The sequence below is a fragment of the Typopeltis vanoorti genome, chromosome 8 (genome assembly GCF_054136105.1).
Source record: "Typopeltis vanoorti isolate ZY-2024b chromosome 8, IOZ_Tvanoo_1.0, whole genome shotgun sequence".
NCBI classification, from domain to species: domain Eukaryota; kingdom Metazoa; phylum Arthropoda; class Arachnida; order Uropygi; family Thelyphonidae; genus Typopeltis; species Typopeltis vanoorti.
Window position 1 is genome coordinate 121088807 of NC_143556.1, and position 24844 is coordinate 121113650.

Below are 24844 nucleotides of genomic sequence, written 5' to 3' on the forward strand. Positions count from 1 at the left end.
AAAATATTTGTATATGGTCAGTATTAAAAAATAAGTTTTTATTATTATTATTATTTCCCAAGACCTCATGGAGTGAAAGACTCATCTGGGAGGTCCTTTTATCACACACACACAAACACACATCTCATCATATCATGTCTTAAACACACTCAGACTCCTTGCAGACACCACACTCTCAGGCAAGGCATTCCAATCATTCACAACTCTGCACGAAAAAAACCTGCCTCTCACTCCCTACTCACACCCTCTTAATACAGTTTCCAGGCATGACCTCTAGTTCTCCCCTGATCTCTTCACTTTTATGCTTAACTTTCAGACGACCAAATATATTTAATTTGAACAGTTTAATAAATATATATATATATATATATTTATATATATTATTATATATATATATTATATATATTATATATCTTATTATATATATATATATATATTATATATATTTATATATACAAGGTGTTCGGGATAAATTTGACAGTTTCGTAAGGAAAAAGAAAATCTTCTTTGTATCTATTAAATTTAATGAATTGACAAAAAAACATTACAGGCAGAGTTAATTACAATACTATCAACAAGATTTACTCAAAATAACCACCATTAGTATCGATCACAGCTTCAATTCTGCTTCGGAACCTCGAACAAGCTGATGCTACAGTCTCCCTGGGAAGGGCCGCAAAAACTGTTTTAATTTTATCCATTAACTGGGCTTTTGTATTACTGGAAGTGCGATTGGTGTCTTTTTCAACTGCGCCCCATACAAAATAATCCATGGGGTTAAGGTCTGGGGAGTTTGGAGGCCAAACATTTGGACTGGTGAAGTCGTAGAAATTTTCAGACAACCATTTTTGACTTTTCCCAGAGGTGTGGCAAGGGGCCGAATCCTGCTGCCATACATACGGCCTACCATTAGCTACCCTTGTTATCCAGGGCTTGACTACAGTTAGCAACTCCACGAACAAAGCCCGAATTCCAATGCCAGGGTTCTTCAACACCTGTTCCTGCAGATTTGCGAGGAATTCTGCTGTACGAACGCAATCAGATCGTCTGCTAGGGATCTTTCTTCTTGCTACATCCTCGTAGTCACCATTGCAAGTCTCTAGTTCATGCCTGATTGTTTTTACTGTATTCAGGGAGCATTGGGCAGCAGTCGTAATATCCTTATTTTGATGGCGGGCACGAATCATCATGATACAAGTTATTCTCTTCCATGATTCAGGTGGGTTCCAGCTATCCATCCTTTCTGACATCTTGTATATGAATGAAGAAGGGTCCAAACTTTTAAATGAAGAGAAGTGTGTGTTAATACATGTAACTTACGGAAAAATATAATTAATTATAAATATGTCAAATTTATCCCGAACACCCTGTATATATAAATATATATAATGTTATCAAGGGTGTGCTGGACTAAATTTTACAGTGGGATATAAATTTATGGAATTGGATTGCCTGAGCAATGATGAGTTTTAAAAGTCAGTAAATTCAGTACTGATAATATCAGGATATTTATAGCAACTCTACTGTGTATTGTATAAGTTAATGTGGACTTTCAATGATGAATCTAGAACTCCATGATGATGATGGCTGATTAATATAACAAAAAGAGAGAAAATATTCAAAATTACTTCATGAAAGCAACTGATCTGACAGAAATAAGACATTCTACTGTAAGCATATACCATGTAGTATATGACATACTGTCCATTAAAGGGACAGTTAATTGTTAGTACTGTACTAATAACAGTACAGTTTAGAAGTAGAAAATAAAATTAGTATACTAAATGCGTTTTATTCCTATAAGGACTAAACGCTGATATTGAAATAAATAGCGTAATGTATTTCATTCAAGATCCTACAATCTTCTATAGGGTGTTCCAAAATTCACGCAAGATTTAAATTTAGCGCCATTTGTGCAGTAAAGTGTTGCCAACGAGAAAAAAAAGACAGCTGACAGTTCAGGGTTATTAAAAATGGAGTGCTACATGAAAGAACAACACATTTTCATTGTTGAGCAATATTTTAAAAATAATGAAGGTTTGGCAGCAACAGTTTGCAATTTTCGTACAAAATATGGTCGTAATAGTGATTTAACTTCATCAACTGTGAAAAGATTAATTAAAAAATTCAAGGAAACTGGATCAATTGGTGATCTTACACACTCTTCAACAAGTCGTTCAACAGAAAACATCGAAGCAGTTCGTGAGAGTGTTGCTGAGATTCCAGGAACATCAATTCGGCACCGTGGTCTTGAATTTGGCATTTCGAGAAGCTCTCTACAGCGTATTCTCACGTAAGATTTGCATCTTCATGCTTACAAAGTTCAATTGACTCAAGAACTGAAGCCTTCTGACCACACACAGCAAAGAGAGTTCGTTGAATGGATTATGGAACAACAACAAGTGGATGCTTATTTTTCGAACAAAATCATCTTCAGTGATGAGGCTCCTTTTCATCTTGATGGCTTCGTTAATTGACAAAATTGTCGCATTTGGGGTTCAGAAAATCCACGAGTGATTGTTGAGAAACAAATGCATCCACAGTGTGTCACTGTTTGGTGCGGATTTTGGACCTGAGGCATCATCGGTCCATTCTTCTTTGAAAATGCAGCTGGTAAGGCAATAACAGCTAATGGTGCTTGCTATCACAACATGATAATCCAGTTTTTTGTGCCTAAATTGCAAGATATGGATGTAGACGACATGTGGTTTCAACAAGACAGTGCCACATGCCATACAGCCCGAGAAACAATTCAGTTACTGCATGAGTCATTTCCTGGTCGTGTAATTTCCCGTTTTGGTGATCAGAATTGGCCACCCAGATCATGTGACTTAACGCCGTTGGACTTTTTTCTTTGGGGTTTTTGAAGTCTAAGGTTTATGCCAACAAGCCCATGACCACCCATACCTTGAAGGAGGAAATTGAGCACTGTATCAACGAAATTCAGCCACATTTATGCAAAATGGTCATGGAAAATTTCGACAAAAGAGTGCGTGTGTGCCAGCAAAGCCATGGAGGCCATTTACCTGATATGCTATTCTATGCATTACCCTATAGTGTATACTTTATGAATCAATAAGAAATTACAATTTTTAATTAAAAACCTGTGTTTTCTATCAAAATTACTTCTTGCATGAATTTTGGGACACCCTGTATAAATATATCCATAGGATATAGTCCGCAACATGTTCTTTAAGTGCAAGTCATCCATTGTTATTTTATACTTTTTTTTTTCTTTCTAAAGCAAATATTATGATATGTTGCTTCAACAGAATGTAGCACGAGGGCAGCCTGCCTCATGGCGGTGCTTAATAAGGATGCTCATTCAGCCATATTGCGGTAGGTGCCTCGCTATGCTAACAATTCCTGTTAGTGTATTAAGTGCGGAAAGAAGTTTTTCCAAGCTTAAACTGATTAAAAATTATTTGTGAACAGGTTACCCAAGAAATACTGGTTGGTCTAGCAACTCTATCAATAGAGGCAGACATAGCTTAGAATTTAAATTTAGAAGAATTATAAACAGTTTTACTATGTGATATCCATGTAGAGCAAGCATTTAATTAATATTATTATGTAATTGTTTTGCATTACTGTTTCTGTTGTAATAAAAACAAAATAGCAATTGAAGAGTTTCTTATATTTTTGTCTTATAATCCATCGGGGGCAATATTTAATTGTTTGCCCCAGGGCGTGATATAATCTTGCACATTGCAAAGGTTGTGAAGGTAACCCAGAGGATTACTGCAATAATGAGAAGGATGCTGATCTGTAGAGATAAAAGAGTTATCATTCTGTTGTATAAGACCCTGATCAGACCACGCTTAGACTACTGTTCTCAGATTTGGTCCCCAGGATTTGAACGGGATAAATTAACTGTGGAAAGGTTACAGAGGTGGATAACAAAGACAGTTTCAGGACTGTACAATGTTAGCTATGAGGATCGTCTGAGGGGATGTGGACTTCAGAGTTTTGTGGATAGAAGAAGGAGCAGTGATATGATTGAGACTTTTAAACTGTTGAGAGGTGGTTACATGGTTGACACTGGGGAGTTCTTTTGCTTGGTTGAACAGCGGGAAGGAGTGATGACAAGGAGCAATCCCTGGAAGTTACAAATGGAAACTGTGAGCAAGGTGAGGAATGGTTTTTCTTTGTATGGAGGGTGGTTGAACCATGGAATGCATTGCCTGATAGAGTGGTGAGAGCGAAAATGGTCAGTGAGTTTAAGGAGTGGTATGATAGACTTTGTGTTTCCTAGGAAGGACCTCCCGTGATGACTTTTGATTCCTTGGAGGCCTAAATAATAATAATAATAATAATCTGGTGATGGCCCTGATGGTATAACCTATAAGGTACTATTTAATCTATTTTGTTGTCCAACAAAATCCTGATATTATCTGTATTTCATTTACTTACTTTTAAAATTCACCATTACTCAGTTGTAGTATTACTGTAGTAGTGAGTTATATGAAGAAAAACTAGATTTAGATAGCATTGGGAAACTGATTGAAGAATTGAAGCTGATTTCCCCACCAGGTAATGAGTATGATATAGACATTTTAACTGGAGAAATAGAAAAAGCTTTAGGATGACTAAAATACTACAAGAGTCTTGGTAATGAACATCACTGGAGAAATGATTAAATATGGTGGCAAAAGTATGGTTAGAGAAATGCACCGACAGTGTAATATGGTATGGAAAGAAGAGAAAATGCCAGAGGAGTGGGTGAAATCAATATTAGTGACATTATATGAGAAAGGAAATAAGCTAGAATGTAAAAATTTTAGAACAATTGCTCTGACGAGTCACCTTGGTAAGGTGATAATGATGATATTGACAGAAAGATTGAGACCACAATTGGAAGCATACCTTGCAGACGAGCAAGCAAGATTTAGGAAGGATAGAACTACAATTCAACAGATTTTGACAATGAGGTTAATAGCAGAGAAAGCTAGGAGAAAAAACAAAAACATATATACCTGGTTTGTTGATTTTCAGAAGGCATTTGATAGTATCGACCAGAAAGTGACATTAGCAGTTATGGAATCCTATGGAATTGATAAAAAACTAATAGCTATATTGAAAGATGTTTATCAGAATGCAGTTGTAGAAGTTAGAATAGGTGATGATTTGGGGAAATGGTTTAGAACAAGCAGAGCTTGTTCTAAACAATTGCTCCATTGCTCTTTAGAAAGAGCAATGGACAAACTGAAGGAAGATGCAAAAGGAATATTTGTACATGGAATGAGAATTAACAATCTGAGATTTGCAGATAACATTGTTATTATTGAAGAAGACAAAAGAGAACTACAAAAAACACTGAAACTGTTAAATGAGGAAGAGAAGAGATTTGGACTTGTTATGAACTTGGAAAAAACAAAGACACTGGTATTTGGCGACAGGGGCGTGCTGGCCATATGTGGATTGTGTGCGATGCAGACAGGCTCCAGGATAGTAAAGGTGCCAAAGAGGAGGAAATACTTTATAAAAAACGTTTTTTTAAAGCGATTTTTTTACTGGTGGATGTGATAGGGGGTGCCAACTAAAGTTTTGCACACAGGCGCCAGAAACTACTGCCATGCCCCTTGGAGAGAACATGAAACAAAAGATACAAGTGAATGGATTGATATAGAAAACGTAGGATAGTTCAAATATTTGGAAAGTGAAATGACATATGATTTGGACTTTAAAAAAGAAATAAAGATCAGGATTGCATAGGGAAGAACAAATCTGAAGGCCATAGATAACATCTGGAAAAGTAAAGTGATCAGCCTACAAACAAAACTAAGAGTGCTGGAAGCATTCATCTTTAGCAGTGTACTGTATGGATCTGAAATGTGGGTAAGAAATAAGAAATCAAGAAAAAAAATTTTGGCATTTGAAAGAACTTGTTACAGGAAGATTCTAAAAATATCATATGGAGGATCTCATATGGAGGATGGGCACAGAAAATCACAAATGAAGAGCTCTATTGGAAGATACAACCAAAGGAGAATCTAATGCAGAAGATTATAAAATGGAAGTCGCAATTATTTGGACACATCTGCAGAATGAGTGAAGACTGGAAGATAAAGACATTTATGTTTGGTATTATGGATGTGCAAAAGAAGAGGTAGACCATACAGAGAATGAATAGATGACATAAAGGACTGGTGTGGAATGGATGTACAGAAACTGCGACTCTTTGCACTAGACAAAGAAAGGTGGGAGAAGATGGTGGAGGCATTGGGCACCAAAGGCAGTGAGCCCATGGTTCGTGATGATGATGATAATTACTCAGGCAATCCACTCAGTAATTTCACACCTCCTAAAAATCACATGCTCTTGATAATATTACATATTTATTCATTTTTCAAGAATGACCCTCCTCACCTCATATAAGTTCCAAGCCCACATGCATATTGTGAATGTCTTTAGTTGATAAGTGAATTTCATTACTTTGTCTTCCATAGTGCAGTTGGAAGAACAGTGGTATGTTGCACTCTTTGATTGGAAAGGGCTTGAGTTTGATTCTCATCGTGTTGGGAGGAATCTTTAAAGTTTTTTTTTCAATTGAAGGTGAGTTAGCCGATCTCATATGGAAGTGGGGTTTTTCTCTTGGAAACTTGGGATTTTCATCTTGCATACAGACAAATCAGCCTTTAGAATGCACAAATTTACAGACAAAAAATATTAGTGGTGGTGATCAGTAGGTGCCATTGGTGTAGATGATGGAGACGGATAGATGTAGAGTGGGTGCTCTCCCTCAGTGAGTCTTTGTACTCCTTGGAGGTATCTCGAAATTATAATAATTATTATTCGAGGGCAGAAATGGTTTGAATATGTTCTGTATTTGGTCTCTGTGGTATAATTTCAGATTACTAGTTCCTATTTCAGTCTTTTACAGTACTAATATTAATGTATTATCAGTTTACAATCATGCAACATTCCTTTTTATTTTCATAAATGTGCAGAAAAGTGACTTATGATTATTATTCGTGACTCCTCCAAGGAGTCCGAAGACTCATCACGGGAGGACACCTATTGTACAACTCTCCGTCTGCACCACTACACCGAACCTCTACTACCAATCATCAACCTCAGTGCCATCTACTGGTTACTACCACCACAGCTATAATTTTTTGTTTTTGTCTGTAAATTGCATGTGTTCTGAAGGTCCGATTTGTCTGTGTGCAGGATGAAGAACCCGAGTTTCCGGGTTTTTCCAGGATTTCAAGAAATAATAAAAAAAAAAACCTGAAATGCCTTCATGGCTAGAAAAGTATTAATGAAATTGTACTTCAGCAATAGTATCCTATAATACCTTTTCATTCACTCTAGTAAATGAGGATGATATAGTCTTATTCTTTTTTTTTTTATTTTGTGATATTTATTAATTCCATAATAACATGCTAATTTGCAGGTTGTGGGGGTCATCTGGCTGGTGATATTGGTGTTCTACGTTATCCGAGCAGTTTAAGCGAGCAGTATCCTAATGAAATAAACTGTGCCTGGGTTATAACTACAAATGAGGGAAAGGTAAATTAGTGATTTCTTATGTACTGTTTTAAAATTTTCTGTAACATTAGGATAATAATAATCAAATGTTTCTTTCTCTCTCTCTCTTTTTAATGACTTATTAGCATTGTTTCAGCTAGTTAGTTTTATAATCTAAGATTATAAAACTAAATCTGAAATTTACCATCTGAAGTTTTTTTTTGATGGTAAAATCTTAAGTTTTTACCATCTGAAGTTTTATAAACTTCAGATGGTAAAATATCTACTAAAAAGTGTTCATTCCTTAAAGCTACTGATATTTAAAAGACTGTTGTATTTTACAGGTAGTGTCTTGAGCCATTTGCATTGTTACCTTACTTATCATTCTACGACTAAAGCTGTTGAACAGTGAGTTGATGAATTTGTTTTTCTGCATTTAACCGTTCGCCAAATAAAGATACTTTCCACATTGTTTGCTGAACATATTCAGAATCCTCGTAATAAATTATATTTTGCTATAGGGCATGTCAAATAATTGAGAGCAAAGAGTTTAGTGTTCTGCAAAATGCAGTGAGATAATAAAAAAATATAAGTTTGATATTTATTATTAGTGGTTTATTATAACTTTAAGCACAAATTTTAGTCTGAGTTAGCTGTGATTGAGTGTGGTGCACATTTACATTTGGGAGTTTTTAGAGTTCTAAGTGCTTTTCAACATACTGCTTTGCGTATTTTACATTTCCTTCTATCAGTTATGGCAGCCACCATATTTCTTACTGATTTATTGTTGCCCAGCTTGCCACCATTCCGCCATTTAAAGATCACAATTTGCATAGCATAATACAAGATTTCGTAGCATTCCATGCCTACATCATGTATGTTTCCCATCATATTTAAAAATGTGGCAGGTAAGATAAGGGATAGGGCATGTTTTGCATGAAACATAGACAGAGGGTGGAGTTATGTAATCTCTGTACCATTATCCCAGATATATTTGTTTCATTGCTGGTGATATTCCTAAGGAAACAAATGTTTACCAGGTGAGAGATATGAGTAACGTGATCGAGGTGAACATCAGGTGGCAATGGACTTGATATTAGGTAGTGTGACTGGAGGATGGTGTCTAAATGTGTAAGTGAATCTCGAGTAAGGGTATGATGCTTGGAGACAGAGATAGAATTACCAAGAGAGAGGCAGTAGAAGGTATCAAACATGAGTTTGCTCATGTGAAAGAAGAAATCAGAAGATTTCAAAAGCTACTAATGCAAGAGGAACTAGAAGTGTGAGAATAAGTTATGGGAATGAGAGAATCACAGAGAATGATTATACTAGGGAATGAGAGAGAGAGAGTACTGGAGCAAGGGAAAGCAAGATGATAAGTGGAAGAGCAAAGAGGAAGAATGTTGGAGGAGAGAGAGTGAGGGGAATATAGATGAGCAAGTAGCAAATGGATCTGCAAATGAGTGATATGGAATTGAATGATTCATAATGTGCAGAATAGAATATAATAAATTTAGTTTAATCCTTTATCCAAGTGTGAGCAAACAAAGTTTGCACCTGAAAGTATTTTCAGGACTGGGGTAAGGTGGTACAACACCAGGGCACTCCTTGCAAAGGTGGATTAAGATACCAACACTCCTATCTCAGTATCTCCCATAATGCAAAACACATCTTGCAGATATGTCTAATGTTATGCATTAAGGGAAGGGCCACTACCCAGACTAGTTTCAACCTTTATTGAGGTCTCTTCAGTGGGAGCCATGCCCAAGTGTAGATACCAGGCAGAAGCATTAGCAGGTCATCTCTACCTATAGCAGTTGCCAAATGGTGTGCCAGCCTTTTTTAATAAATTACTCTGGATTTAGAGTTACTCTGGATTCTGCACTTTCAACAGTGCAGAATAGAATGTTAGAGGAGTGCTTGTCTGAAGGAATGATGGAGAGTGTGTGTGTATGACAATAAAATTAGGTGAGAATGTGAATAATATAATATAATAGTGTTGGTTGGTACAAATTATCCGAGAGGTTTCGCTAACAGGTGGTGAGGGATTTGAGGTTACTGTTAGGAATTGTACTGAGGAAAGATAGTGGGTATTTTGCCCAGATATAATGCAGAATTAAGGAAAAATGCATCCTTAATGAATGCTATGATGATTAGGATAGGTCAAAAGAGATGTCTGGAATATGTGGATACTTTTGAGTGCATTTGAGGATAGAATACAGCCGTATGCAAGAGATGGACTGCATTTTAACATAGAAAGAAGTAGACATCCAGAGTGTTGTTTTCGGGGCAAGTGAAAGTGTCAGAGCAAGGAAAGTAGTGTTGCCAGAGTGGATGGTAGCAGGGATGGTTGCTTCTGGGCAAGATCATTTTGGAGATGGGACGATGTACGGTGTATTGCAGAGTCAAATGGAGTCTAGAGAAAATAATCATAGGTATAGAAATGGTGACAATCCAATGATGTTTCTTTATAATAAATTTAGTTTCATCCTTTATCCAAGTGTGAGCAAACAAAGTTTGCGCCTGAAAGTATCTTCAGGACTGGGGTAAGGTGGTACAACACCAGGCCACTCCTTGCAAAGGTGGAGCAAGCTACCAACACTCCTATCTCAGTATCTCCCATAATGCCAAACACATCTCCTTGCGGATATGTCTAATGTTATGCATTAAGGGAAGGGCCACAACCCAGACTAGTTTCGACCTTTATTGAGGTCTCTTCAGTGGGAGCCAGGCCCAAGTGGAGATACCAGGCAGAAGCATTAGCAGGTCATCTCTACCTATAGGAGTTGCCAAATGGTGTGCCACCCTTTTTTTTTAATAAATTACTCTGGATTTAGAGAAAGATGTTGAAAGTTTATTTTTCACTTGGTTAGAGTCACAACACCAGGGCACTCCTTGCAAAGGTAGAGCAAGCTACCAGCACTCCTATCTCAGTATCTTCCATAATGCAAAACACATCTCTTTGCGGTTATGTCTAATGTTATACATTAAGGGAAGGGCCACAACCCAGACTAGTTTCGACCTTTATTGTGGTCTCTTCAGTGGGAGCCAGGCCCAAGTGGAGATACCAGGCAGAAGCATTAGCAGGTCATCTCTAACCTATAGGAGTTCCCAAATGGTGTGCCACCCTTTTTTTTTAATAAATTACTCTGGATTTAGAGAAAGATGTTGAAAGTTTATTTTTCACTTGGTTAGAGTCACACTTGGATAAAGGATTAAACTAAATATATTATACTCTAACCAAGTGAAAAATAAACTTTCAACATCTTTCTCTAAATCCAGAGTAATTTATTAAAAAAAAGGGTGGCACACCATTTGGGAACTCCTATAGGTAGAGATGACCTGCTAATGCTTCTGCCTGGTATCTCCACTTGGGTCTGTGGGTCTGGCTCCCACTGAAGAGATCTCAATAAAGGTCGAAACTAGTCTGGGTTGTGGCCCTTCCCTTAATGCATAACATTAGACATATCCGCAAGGAGATGTGTTTTGTATTATGGAAGATACTGAGATAGGAGTGTTGGTAGCTTGCTCCACCTTTGCAAGGAGTGCCCTGGTGTTGCCCCACCAGTCCTGAAGAGACTTTCAGGCGCAAACTTTGTTTGCCCACACTTGGATAAAGGATTAAACTAAATTTATTATACTCTAACCAAGTGAAAAATAAACTTTCAACAATGTTTCTCTATGCAAATACCAGGAGTATCAGAAATTAAAGAAGTCAGCGAATGGGAGCATTGATAGCCTCAGCCTGTCCTAAGATTATTGGAATCAGTGCAATGTGGTTGACAGAAGATGATATCCTGACAGAAATAGAAGTAGAAGGATATAGCATAATTTTGCAGGATAGGAAGCACAAACAGGGTGGTGGGGTATTACTTATGATAATTGATTAGTCGAGTATTTTCTGAGTGGAGAATTTGGGAGGAAATTGCACTAGTCATTTTGAAAGTGGAGGTGGGCAGGATGAGGTGTTTGGTCAGTTATTTGTTAGAGTCCAGGGATCACATAGAGTTATGAACAGGAGATGTTTAGGCAGATCAGTCTGGTGAGTGATTGGTATGGGCAGTTTTAACTACAGCAGTATAAAATGCACAGAGGAAGCAGTATACATTAATAAAGGAATTGAATTTCTAGAATTCTTGAGGAACAAATATCTCAGACAACATATATTAGAGGGAACAGAAGATCCATAGTTTTAGATTTAGTCCTTGCATCATATGGAGCTGATTGTAATCCCATTCGATTAATTTGCAGCCTGAATAGACATGCAGACCTTACAAGGAGAAAGGAATTGCTCTGGAATTATGAGGTGGGTGACTATAATAATCTTAGAAATCAGCTTTTGGCAATTCTGTGGATGGAAGAATTGCAGTGGAGAGATATCAACATTTCATTGGAGCTAGTGAAGAAATATTTATCAACAGCATTGGCAAATAGCATTCCTTAACATCCCAACCAGCCATGACATCTATAGACATCCAACTAAATCTGGATACAATTCAGTAATGACTGTTGAATAACACGGATAAGAAGTGCAATTTGGTTTCGCTATTTCATCCACCTTGGCTGGTAGGGAGGTTAAGATAAAACAATTTGGTGTAAAAGTAGATAACAAATGAAATCAAGCAGAAACTGCAGATAGAAAAGATGTTGAAAAAGCATAAGGAGAGAGGTGGAGACTAGTTGCATGAGTGGAGAATTTGGAAGGAAATGGCACTGGTAATTTTGAAAGCGAATGTTGTGATATGGCATAATAAGGAAGACATAAATCAATAAGCAGAGATGTACTCTTCAGTCCAAAGAAAATCGTGACGAATTCTTTCATTACCAGTAAGAGAAGAAATGATTGTTGACAAATGATCCTATTAGATGGAAAAGGAAGTAACATAACCAGTGCAGATGAGTGGAGCTGATAAATGATCAGTTTATTGGCACTTTTCATCCTAGAAAAGCTAGTTTTATTCCTGACAGAAGTGATTAAAGATTTAGAAGTGCACTGAATAGAATGTGTTTCGAATACTATGCACTCTGGAAGTCAAAAGGTAGTGGGATTACATGGGATTTCACTGCATATTTTAAAAGAATGTGCTAAGGAACTCCAAGCTCAACTCCAGTGACTGGCTTATTTTTTTTTTTTCTTCGATTAAGAGTCTGGCTACAGGAACGGCATCCAAGGATTGAAAGGAAGGTAAGATAGTTCCATTTCATAAGGTTGGTGGTAGAATGGAAGTGTCAAAATGTAGACCAGTTTCTTGATGTCACTTCTTCTTCTTTAGTAGCTGTTAAAATTTTGTTGAAATTAGTGGGAGATCATATACAGCATTGGGCAGAGGAGGGTAATTCTAGCTTTGAGGGTTTCTTCATGGATTTGTTATGAGGCACTCTTATTTTAGTAATCTGGATGCCTTTTATAATAGGTAAACAAGAGTGGTTGATTATCTCTGGGGCTCACACTGGTGAGTATGAGCATGGCAAACCTGAGATATCTGAGCTTGACATGATCTTACTTCCTGCAATACGCTTTGTATATTATGACTGTAGATTGGTCTTCAACTCTTCTTTCCTCTATTCTCTCTCTTACTTCTTCCCCCCTCCCCCTCACCAGTGTTATTAGAGCAATTCAAGGATGAAGCCGGGGAGGGTGGCTGTTAACCCTCAAACTATATTTTCCACTCTACTAAAAACGGCAAGCCTAATTGTCCCACCACTAGAGACACCTTGTGCTTTGGTTAGTGACCAATTTACAAGTATTCTAATTACTTTCATGTCTCAAAGAAAGAATTCAAGGACCGCTCAAAATGGAAATGACCCTAGTCTGGCTAAAGGGTACTGATTAAAAAAAGATTACAACTTATTTTGCTATTTGGAAGGTAAGATGTTTATCTCACAATGAAAACCAAATAGATGAAATTCTATATCAAAAGAAAATCAGAATTGCAGTATTGACTGAAACGAAGAAACCAATAGCTACATACATATCTCTAGTGAAGTACAAGAGGACCAGAGAGCAAGAGCAGGAGTATCAATTGTGATTCACAAATCCCTTAAAGACAACATCAATAACTATAAATACTGGAACAGAAGAATATTACAACTCATACTGAAAGTTAATAGAGGATATCTCATAGTTCTCGGATTGTACACTTCAGAAGAGGAGAGAGAGAAAAAGAAAGTTTGGATTTCTATTACTATTACTATTACTATTAATACAGGCAACTCCAGGGAGTCTTTAGACTCATCGAGGGAGGCCCCAAATCATATTCATCACAACTATTTGACATTCATACAGTATCTATCATACCTCGCCTTAAACTCATTCACTGTCACAGCATCCACCACAGACTCAGGCAGCCCATTCCACTCATTCACCACTCTAAAAGTAAAGAACCCAGCTCTAACACCCTTACTAACCATACTTTTGCCCAGTTTCAATGGATGTCCCCTAGTCCTCCCACAACCAGCCCTGTTGTGGGAGAACTAAGTTACTAAGGCATGACCTACCCTTCACAAAACCATGCTGTCCCCCATACAGTATCCCATTTTCATCTATCCAATCTTGTCTTTTCCTCTTGACTATTTTCTCCAAGCCCTTGATAATGATTCCTGTTATGCTGATTGGCTGGTAATTTTCAACAGCAGCCTTGGAACCGCCTTTATGCAGCGGAACTATTTTCCCCTCTTTCCACTCCCTTGGGACTGACCCAGACACGAGGCTCAAATTAAACAAAATGGTCAAGGGCACTGACAATTCTTTAGCCGCTTCACAAAATAAACAAAAATTACATGCAATTACTGCTGGATGATTTAGATGCTCGTTTAGGCAATATGAAGCTCCACAATAACGTTGGAACTTTGGCCATTTCTATTTTTAGTAAAAAATAGAAATGGCCAGAGATTAATCGATTTCTCTATCTACAATAAACTAAGAATAATATATACAACATTCAAACATAAAAGATGTTCATAAATTCACTTGGTCAGCAAGAGTATCGAAATCTATTATAGACTATACAGTAGCAAATAATAAAATAGGTAGATTCATTATTGATGTTAGTCTTTCGAGATTTTGAAATTGAATCAGATCATTATCTATGTGTGACATCAATATAGTTCCCCCCAAGATGGATAAAGTACGTATCCATTAGACAATTAAGAACTTTGGTTCAAATACAGCCCATTATCTGACTCCGATAAAAGTAAAGCTATATCAGCAAAAACTACCCTCAAATGAATCTATTAATGAAGAGCGGAATCACCTCTGCAATATTTTAGGAGATTCAAACCAAGAAATCTTGAGAATGAAAAAACAATTATTATTATTATGGGCAGTTCCAAGGCATCTTTAGACTTATTGAAGGAAGCCCTAAACATCTTGTCAAGAACAATCCAACATTTGCACAGTATCTATCATACTTTGCTTTGAAATCATTCACAGTCATGGAACCAACAACAGACTCTAGCAACCCATTCCTCTCATTCGCTACTCTTCCCAAGAACAAAGCCTAGTTCTAACAGCCTTACTAACTACACTCTTACTCATTTCCATGAGTAGCCCCTAGTTCTCCCAACAACACACCTGTTCTGAAAAATTTCCTCTGAATTAATCTTGTAAAAACCTCTCAATAATTTGTATATCTTGATCATATCATCCCTTTTCTGCCTATCAATCAGTTTCTGTAACCCACAAATCTTCAACCTGTTCTTATAAAGTTCATTCCATATCTTGGTCATTTGCCTCTGAATACTCTCCACTTCCTCCTTGTCACCAAGAAACGCTAGTGCTGAGATCTGAAACACAGTAATCAAGATAGCATCTATCTAGGCTTGATAAAGAGGAACAATAACTTACTTGTCTCTGCTCGTCAAAGTATTCTTCAGTAACCAAGTGATCTGATGAGCTGCTTTAGCCACTTTTGCTATGTGCCCCCCCCCCCAAACTTTAACTCCCTATCCACTAACACTTCCAAGTCTCTGGCTTTGGTAACTTCCTGGAGTACAGTTCCAGGATACAACTGGTAATCTTTTCACTCCAAAATGAATAACCTTACATTTTTCCACATTAAACTGGCATCCATTCTCCTTTGCCCAGTTTGCCAGTCTATCCAAATCATCCTGCAAAATTTTGACATCATCTGTATAACTGTTGCTCTAGTCAACTTTGCATCATTGCAAATAGCTGAACAGTTCCTCTCAGATCCTTTCCTATATCGATAATGAACAAATTAAACAGTAACAGTCCAAGATCAGAACCCTGCGGCATGCCACTAGTCTCATGCCTTCTTTTGGACTCTACTGCTGAATAACTATCTGTGATATCTCTCATGCAACCACCCACCTATGCATCTCACCAAGCCTATACTCATTTCCATGTGCTGCAGTTTACTGATTTGAATTCCATGTGGTATCCTGTCAAAAGCCTTTGCAAAGTCCAGCAGTCATGAAGGTCGTTTTCTTGATCATAAATTAGTAAATAATAATATTTGGTTAACCGATCAAGTGTTGATCAATTTTATTAATTAATTGAACCAACTAGTTTTGCCACACTTATCTGTTGGCTTCTTCAGGGCACTTACATATAGGTTTAAACATTCTCACAATTATGCGTAACTGCAAAACTGATAAGAATATAAACTGACTAGAATAATTACAAATAAAATAGTATCGAACGTGAGTGAAACACGTATCGCGTGTACAAGATCAGCTAGCTGTTGCTAAGGAACTTTCTGTAGTTTGTATTAAAGTTCATTTCTTCCGTTTTTAAGGTTCTGATTAGGGTTTTCCATATCTCTGGGAGTATTAGGCCTTGATTTCTGTTAAGGTTCACAGTAGAACGGGCGACTGTGGCTGCTTCTTTGAACATTCTTGAATGATAATCTTCCTCTAAGTAAGGGGAACAGCTTTTGTCCCTCGATGACATGGTTAGTTGTGGAGAAATGAGATGATAGGCCAGAAATGTCCTGTCTGTTGTTTTTGACATAGCCAATGTGCTCCTTTTGCCTGATTTTGAGGCTTCTCGAAGTCTGTCCGATGTAATTAGAGCCACATGAGCATGGAATATTATAAATTCCAGCATATTTATAGAATGGATGGTTGTCTTTTGGAGATCTTAGTAGTTTACAAATAGTATCTATAGGTTTAAATGCTACTCTTATTTTGTGTTGTTTGAGGAGATTGGCGAGCTTGTTGGAGATGCCACTTACATACGGAATTGCAGTCGTTTTTATATATTGAATCTCTTCTTGTTCTCTTTGTGGTGGTTCAGAGAAAAGGATTTTATTGACTAGTCTTCTTGGATAGCCGTTCAAGTACAGATTGTTGGAAATAAATTTTAACTCATCTTGAAGGGTCTTGTTGTCCGCTGTGATGCAAATAGCTCTTTTCTTTAACATGTGTATAATGCTGAGTTTATGTGCTATGTGGTGAGAGGAGTTAAAATGTAGGTAGCGACCTGTATTGGTCGGTTTTCTGTACACCGATAGATTTATACTGCCATCAGTTTGTTTTTTGATTAAGATGTCTAAAAATGGAAGCTGTGACCTTAATGGTGATACGAAAATCAAGGTACGCCGTTTTGAAATCCTAAAATGTAAAAAGGCAAGGTTACTAAACCATCTCACTTTTTTAAAACGTTGCCGTGATAACTGCATAATTCCTAAGTTTTTACATCTTAAACCTCTTTTCAATACTAGACAAGTTAAAAATATTTATTTCAAGACATTGATGCTCCTCATTCGTGAAAGGTTACATCACACAAGATTTGTGCTTAGTCAAATTGACTCACAATGTTATGAACTGTTCATGGATCTATCTTTAGATGAGGAAATTTGGCAAGTCTTAGATAAAATGATCAACACCAGTTTCACCAAAGCTTTTAACAAAAGCAGACAGACCCAGATTAAAAAATTTAACCACTTCTATACCACCCACAATGAGTCTAAACCTTCTCTACCAGACAACCAAGTTATTCTTAATTTTTCAAACCACATCTTAAAGAAACCTGAAATCGACATTCTCAAAAAGGGTTTCAACTATGCAATAGCTCCACAACAGATTCCCAAGATAGATTTCATCTGTAGTCTAGAAAAAGGAATCTCATTATTACCGCCTCACACAGCAAATGATCTAAGATTAAAAAGTTGCATAATACTTTCCGCGCCCTATTCCTCAAAACAAAACTTCACATCACTGGAAAAAAGAACTATTTGTGATTTAAAAAACAACAAAGATATCATAATACTTAAAGCAGATAAAGGAAACAATACTGTGATACTGAACTCAAAGGACTATGAAGACAAAGTTAACCATCTACTTTCTGACTTGTCTGTTTACCATCTTTTAACAAAAGATCCAACATTAAAAAATCACAATGATGCCAACAGACTTGATTAAAAAACTGAAATCGATGCATCCTTTAACTTCGAGACTCTATGGAGTTCCAAAAGTGCACAAAGAGGGTATTCCTTTACGCCCAGTCGTTGATGCAATCAACTCGCCCACCTACTTATTGTCAAAACATCTCTCGAAACTCCTACAGCAACACATCCACAACTCAAAGAGTTACATCAAAAACTCTGGACATTTCGTAGAAAAGCTAAAAAACATTAAGATATCGGATAATGATCTTCTAGCCAGCTTAGATGTCACCTCTCTCTTTACAAACGTTCCCGTAGTAGAGGTCATTGACATCTTAAGTACCTCGTTCCCACAAGATATAACCGCATTGTTTGCTCACTGCCTAAACTCCAATTATTTTTCTTGGAAAAATAAAATCAATCAACAGTTAACAGGCTTGGCAATGGGAAGCCCACTCTCACCTTCATGTGCTGACCTCTTTATGGAAGACTTAGAAAACAAAATCTTATCACAAATTTTTCCTGGACCTAAAATTTGGTTTAGATATGTAGACGATATCTTCATCATATGGAACAATAATGAAGATGACATATATGATTTTCTCAAAAAGATCAACGCTTTCCATCATTCTATTAAATTCACTCTGGAATTTGAAAGAGAAAAACAGCTTCCGTTTTTAGACATCTTAATCAAAAAACAAACTGATGGCAGTATAAATCTATCGGTGTACAGAAAACCGACCAATACAGGTCGCTACCTACATTTTAACTCCTCTCACCACATAGCACATAAACTCAGCATTATACACATGTTAAAGAAAAGAGCTATTTGCATCACAACAGACAACAAGACCCTTCAAGATGAGTTAAAATTTATTTCCAACAATCTGTACTTGAACGGCTATCCAAGAAGACTAGTCAATAAAATCCTTTTCTCTGAACCACCACAAAGAGAACAAGAAGAGATTCAATATATAAAAACGATTGCAATTCCGTATGTAAGTGGCATCTCCAACAAGCTCGCCAATCTCCTTAAACAACACAAAATAAGAGTAGCATTTAAACCTATAGATACTATTTGTAAACTACTAAGATCTCCAAAAGACAACCATCCATTCTATAAATATGCTGGAATCTATAATATTCCATGCTCATGTGGCTCTAATTACATCGGACAGACTTCGAGAAGCCTCGAAATCAGGCAAAAGGAGCACATTGGCTATGTCAAAAACAACAGACAGGACATTTCTGGCCTATCATCTCATTTCTCCACAACTAACCATATCATCGAGTGGGACAAAAGCTGTTCCCCTTACTTTGAGGAAGATTACCATTCAAGAATGTTCAAAGAAGCAGCCACAGTCGCCCGTTCTACTGTGAACCTTAACAGAAATCAAGGCCTAATATTCCCAGAGATATGGAAAACCCTAATCAGAACCTTAAAAATGGAAGAAATGAACTTTAATACAAACTACAGAAAGTTCCTCAGCAACAGCTAGCTGATCTTGTCCACGCGATACGTGTTTCACTCACGTTCGATACTATTTTATTTGTAATTATTCTAGTCAGTTTTTATTCTTATCAGTTTTGCAGTTACGCATAATTGTGAGAGTGTTTAAACCTATATGTAAGTGCCCTGAAGAAGCCAACAGATAAGTGTGGCGAAACTAGTTGGTTCAGTTAATTAATAAAATTGATTAACACTTGATCGGTTAACCAAATATTATTATTTACAAAGTCCAGCAGTGTCACTGTAAACCCTGAGTTGGATAAAGGTTACTGAGCAAGTTACTGAGGCATGACCTACCCTTCACAAAAGTATGCTCACTCCCATGCAGTTTCCCATTTCCATCTATCCATTACTGTATATTGCTCTTGATCAACTTCTCCAATTCTTTGACAACAACTCCTAATATGTTGGTAATTTGCTACATCAGTCCTGGAGCCTCCTTTATGCAATGGAACTATTTTCCCCTCTTTCCACCCCATCGGGACTAACCCAGACTGAGACTTAGAATAAACAATATTGTCAAGGGCACTGACAATTCCCTCAACATTTCACGTAAAACTCGAGCTGGTATACCATCCAATCCCACAGCTGTATTCACTTTAAGGTTCTGTAATATGTTATGCACCTCCATTTCATTTACCTCATTTCCCATATAAGCCTTTGGCTCTCTAGTTCTTGCAATATCACCACCTGGATGATATACTCTTGAAAAATGTTCACTTAGTAATTCTATTATTTTGACTTATTCAGTTACCTCCCTACCATTACTATACATAATAAATAATAGAAAAACTCACGTAGAAATATTATTTAATAGTATAATTTTCGCCTGTGTGTCACAGGCATCTTCAGTACAATTAAGCTCAAAATTAAACACTAACTGACAATTGCAAAAAGCGCCACCTAAGTAGCTGGTGTAAGATAACTAAAAAGGTCAATAACTTTCCTTAAAAAAAAAAAAAAAAAAAAAAAAAAAAATTAATACAATAAAAAGTTAGGAAAGATTAGCTGATTTGTAAAGTACTATCTCCCATAAAGGGGATAGACGTAAGCCGTCGGATCTGTTTAAGTTAGGAGAATGAAGTAGAGTTTCACATGCTTCTTTATAAAGGCGTTCCATGAGAAACTGACTTTTGTGAAGAACTCTTGTCTTTCTCCAATGAACTCTGTGTCTAGTGAAGATGGCATGTTCTGCAAGTCCAGACTTTTCAGGTTTAAAGTATTCAATATAAGATTGGTGTTCTTCTAGCCGAATGGAGGCAGATCTTCCCGTTTGTCCGAAATAACATAATCCACAAGAGCACGGAATCTGGTAGACACCTGGATGATTAAGATGTGGAAGCTTGTCCTTTGGAGAAGCGAGAAAGGAGGAGATTTTTCTAAACGGTCGAAAGGCAACAAAAATATTCAGTGGTTTTAAAATTTTTGCTATACGTTCACTGATGCCTTGTATATATGGGATAGTAATGCGCGTTATTTCCTCTGTGTTTGAAGAGGGAGACATATTAAATCTACTCAAAGTTCTTTTAATGAAGCAATTCTTATAGCCATTAGATAGAAAGGAAGAAGTTATATATCGTATTTCTTTCTGTAAAAGATTGTCTGTAGAAATATATAAATATATAGTTTCACATGCTTCTTTATAAAGAAGCATGTGAAACTCTACTTCATTCTCCTAACTTAAACAGATCCGACGGCTTACGTCTATCCCCTTTATGGGAGATAGTACTTTACAAATCAGCTAATCTTTCCTAACTTTTTATTGTATTAATTTTTTTTTTTTAGGAAAGTTATTGACCTTTTTAGTTATCTTACACCAGCTACTTAGGTGGCGCTTTTTGGAATTGTCAGTTAGTGTTTAATTTTGAGCTTAATTGTACTGAAGATGCCTGTGACACACAGGCGAAAATTATACTATTAAATAATATTTCTACGTGAGTTTTTCCGTTATTTATTATGTATAGTTATGTCTACTCACGGTTTACCTCTTTTAAAACTCCCTACCATTAGCATTCCTGAAAATCATTCTACTATATACATTCTTTCTTTTACTTACAGATTATCAAAAGAATTCTTTGGGATTCTCTTTAACTTGCATTGCTAACTTCCTTCAGAATCTGCTTTTACCTTTCTTACGATGCTAGTTACCCTTCTGTCCTGTGCCTTGTACTGTTAATGGGCCTGCAGGTCACCTTTCTCCTTAAATTCCCTCTATGATTGTTTCTTTTTTTGCAGCTCCAGATTAATGATGATAATTCATCCATTTAACTCCCACTTGATTTACTCTCCTTACTCTAGGTATGCAGTCTACTATTACCTTCCTCAAGCACCCCTTTACTACTTCCCATGCACTATCAACATCCAGCTCTTGTAGATTTGTATGTAATGATAATGATCCAAGCAATCTCTTAAGCTTGTCACACTTACCAGCCCTCTAATTCTATATATATCCCATCTTAACTGAAAATTCCACACATTTGGCCATCACCCAGTTCAAGACCATTTGATCGTTCTCACATTTTGGTGGTAATGTGGTCATTATTGTTATAGATAAATTCTTAGTTGCAGTTACTAGATTGAGCACTCTCGAATCACTGGTATATTCCATTACATGCTGTCTCAGATAATTATCCTGAGTTAAATGGAAGGAGGAGAGGACACATGGTAGATGGATAAAATCCATTTCCTTCCTCTCTATCCTCCCTGAACTCACTATATCCTTCACATTCTATCCCACTAACTATATCATCTTCTGTTAGCCATGTCTCACTAATGCCAAACTTTGACCAAGATGAGCCAACCATTGTTAAAAATTCCTCCTGCTTGTTCTGAATGCTTATGGCATTAGTGTACATAAAGAGCAAAAGTCCCTTAGGCCCACTACTATCCTAATGCTTTATACTAACTATCCCATTCTGGTTTGTTATCAGTGGTTCTTTAACTAATATAATATATAAGTTATATAAACGTGTATAATATGCTAACCTAGTCATATTATATATGTTCTTACACTCAACTGACTTAATGATGTCTGTATAACCAATCAACAGCTTACCCCCCCCCTTCCCAAAACTCTAGTTTTTCTGATTCTGCACATCCACTTTCACTTCATTCAACAATCCTTTTTTTTTCCAGTCTCCTAATAGTAAATCCATTCAGATGCATCCTTCTTTTCTGAGTGCTTTCACCCATCAAACTCACTCCATACATCCACAAACTCTACACCACTCCCCCTGCATAACCTTCACATTGAGTCATTTGCTATTTTAGCCCTCCTTCTCAGCTCTACTGTCTCTCTCAAGCTCCTGATTGAAAAAGAAGAGTATTCGAATTAGAGACCCATATATTATTCATCGATTATAAAAAGGCTTTTGATAAAGTCAATCATAATAGACTGCTGGAAATTTTAAGAGATGACAACATTCCTAACCAGTTAATTAAAACAATTTTCAATATTAAAATAAAGATAGCCACACAAAAATCTGAATCACAGAACATAAATGCAAGTGTCCAAGAAGGATGTAGACTATCAGCACTCCTCTTTAATATCTCTATTAATAATATTATAAGCGAGTGGAGGGAATCAACAGTTTTGGCATTTACATAAATGTTTACACCAACATTGATACAATTTTATTCGCTGGCAATCAGGTTGTAATTGAAGATAACAAAGATTCACTACAGTGAGTAGCCTTTTCATTTAATGAAATTGCAAAAACATACAATATAGAAATCTCCACTTCCAAAACCAAAGTCATGGCATTCAAAGGCCAAGACCCAATTAGAAGCAAAATGTGCATCAATGATGATGATATTATAGAGCAGGTTAATACATTCAAATATATAAGTTACCACTTATGATAGAGAGAAAGACATGCAACATAAAATAACCAATTATATAGGAATAAGAAAAACTATTAATTAGATATTCAATCCAAACTTAATAAGTAAGAAAATAAGAATCCATAACTCAATAGCAAGACCTATCCTAACATATGGTTCAGAAGCCTGGACCATTTCATGTGCAAAAAATCTGAGTATAATAGACTAGATTTCAAAAGAAATAGCGATATCTTAAAGGAACATGAGGTGATATCTGTTTTAGATTACATTGATCTTTATAGAGTGAGATGGAGACAACATACAGAAAGAATGATTGAAGGAAGACTCCCAAAAGAGAGAGATACAGAAATATCAACCTCAAGGGAAAAGAAATTGAGGATGTCCTTTGAAAATAAGGGAAGAGACCGTAACAGGCCACTAGGCCTATTACTGGAAAGGAGGAAGAAGAAGAGTAGTTGATGAGAGCATTACATATATTACTATTTTTTGGATTTTACAAAGGCATTTGACATTGTGCCACATGATAAGCTGATACTGAAGTTGCATCATATGGGATAGATATCAAGTTAATGAAATGGATTTGAGATTGGCAGCCTGACAGATATCAGAGTCGCATATGAGGGAACAGTATCAAGCAAACAAAAGGTCACAAATGAGTATCAACAAGGCTCAGTATTGTGACCAATAATGTTTAACCTTTATATCAATGACATTGTCATTGTATTGCAGGGTGATATTCAGTTGTTTGAAGATTATGTAAAGCTGGGAAGGGTTATTAGTAATGGTGCCATTGTAGTTTCTCTATCACAAGAAACACATATAGTTTCATGAATTTCCATGCTCTTTCAGTGTCTTTTCCCACAGCTCATCAATCCATGGTATTGATGCTAGCTAACTTCAGAACTTCTCATAATCAGCTGTCTTATAATTCTATATATATACCATCTTGATTACAACATTTTCCTGTGTGACCATCACACCCCAGTACTTCATGATCATTCTCACTAACAGGTCAGCAGTATTGATACCTCATTCAAAACCACATTCTGTGAGGTTTTGATTGAGGCATCAACATTCTGTAAACATTTTGTAAACATTCTGTTTATAAAATCCAACTTTTGTAAATCTTGTGTTGATTCCATCACATGCTCAAAAACTCAACAAATTCACTCTTCCTATGTCCATACATTGTCTCTTCCTTCCGACCCACATTCCTATAATTAAAATCTGCCATATTCTTATGGCAGATTAAATTCTCAACAAGCTAATTTGTCTGAAGATTTCATATTCAGTGCTTCTCACATTTGCTGGCCAATGCCCTCTTAGATGTATTGTTCCCTTAATTTCAACCTTACACCAAACATCTCCGAAATCTAAATGTGTTCCACTGTTTTCCACTTCCACTCTTAAAGGCCACAATTCTCTGCTACCTTTAACAGTACTTTCTCTCCTCTCTTCAACTTCCATTTTTTTCAGAAAAATCTGTTTTACTCCATTTCAATTTCTGATAGTATATTCCTCAGACAACCAGGTTTCAGTTATATCAATCATCTTTGAGCATACTTTGAGCATCAATCCATTCCATAAACCCAGTCACTTTATTTCTGATACTCCTTACATTGTATATTCAAATATACAATGTTTACATAAATATACAATATTTAAATAA

At 36.5% G+C, this 24844-nt stretch overlaps 1 protein-coding gene across 1 annotated transcript in view; it reads left to right on the top strand.

Annotated features, from left to right (window-relative positions):
- The window catches only part of Cubn (Cubilin), a 2223842-nt gene that overhangs the window by 445466 nt on the left and 1753532 nt on the right, over positions 1-24844 (top strand). The window contains exon 15 of the mRNA XM_090396294.1: positions 7400-7515. Within this exon, the coding sequence (XP_090252420.1) occupies positions 7400-7515 (116 nt within the window). The remainder of the gene's footprint in view (positions 1-7399; positions 7516-24844) is intronic.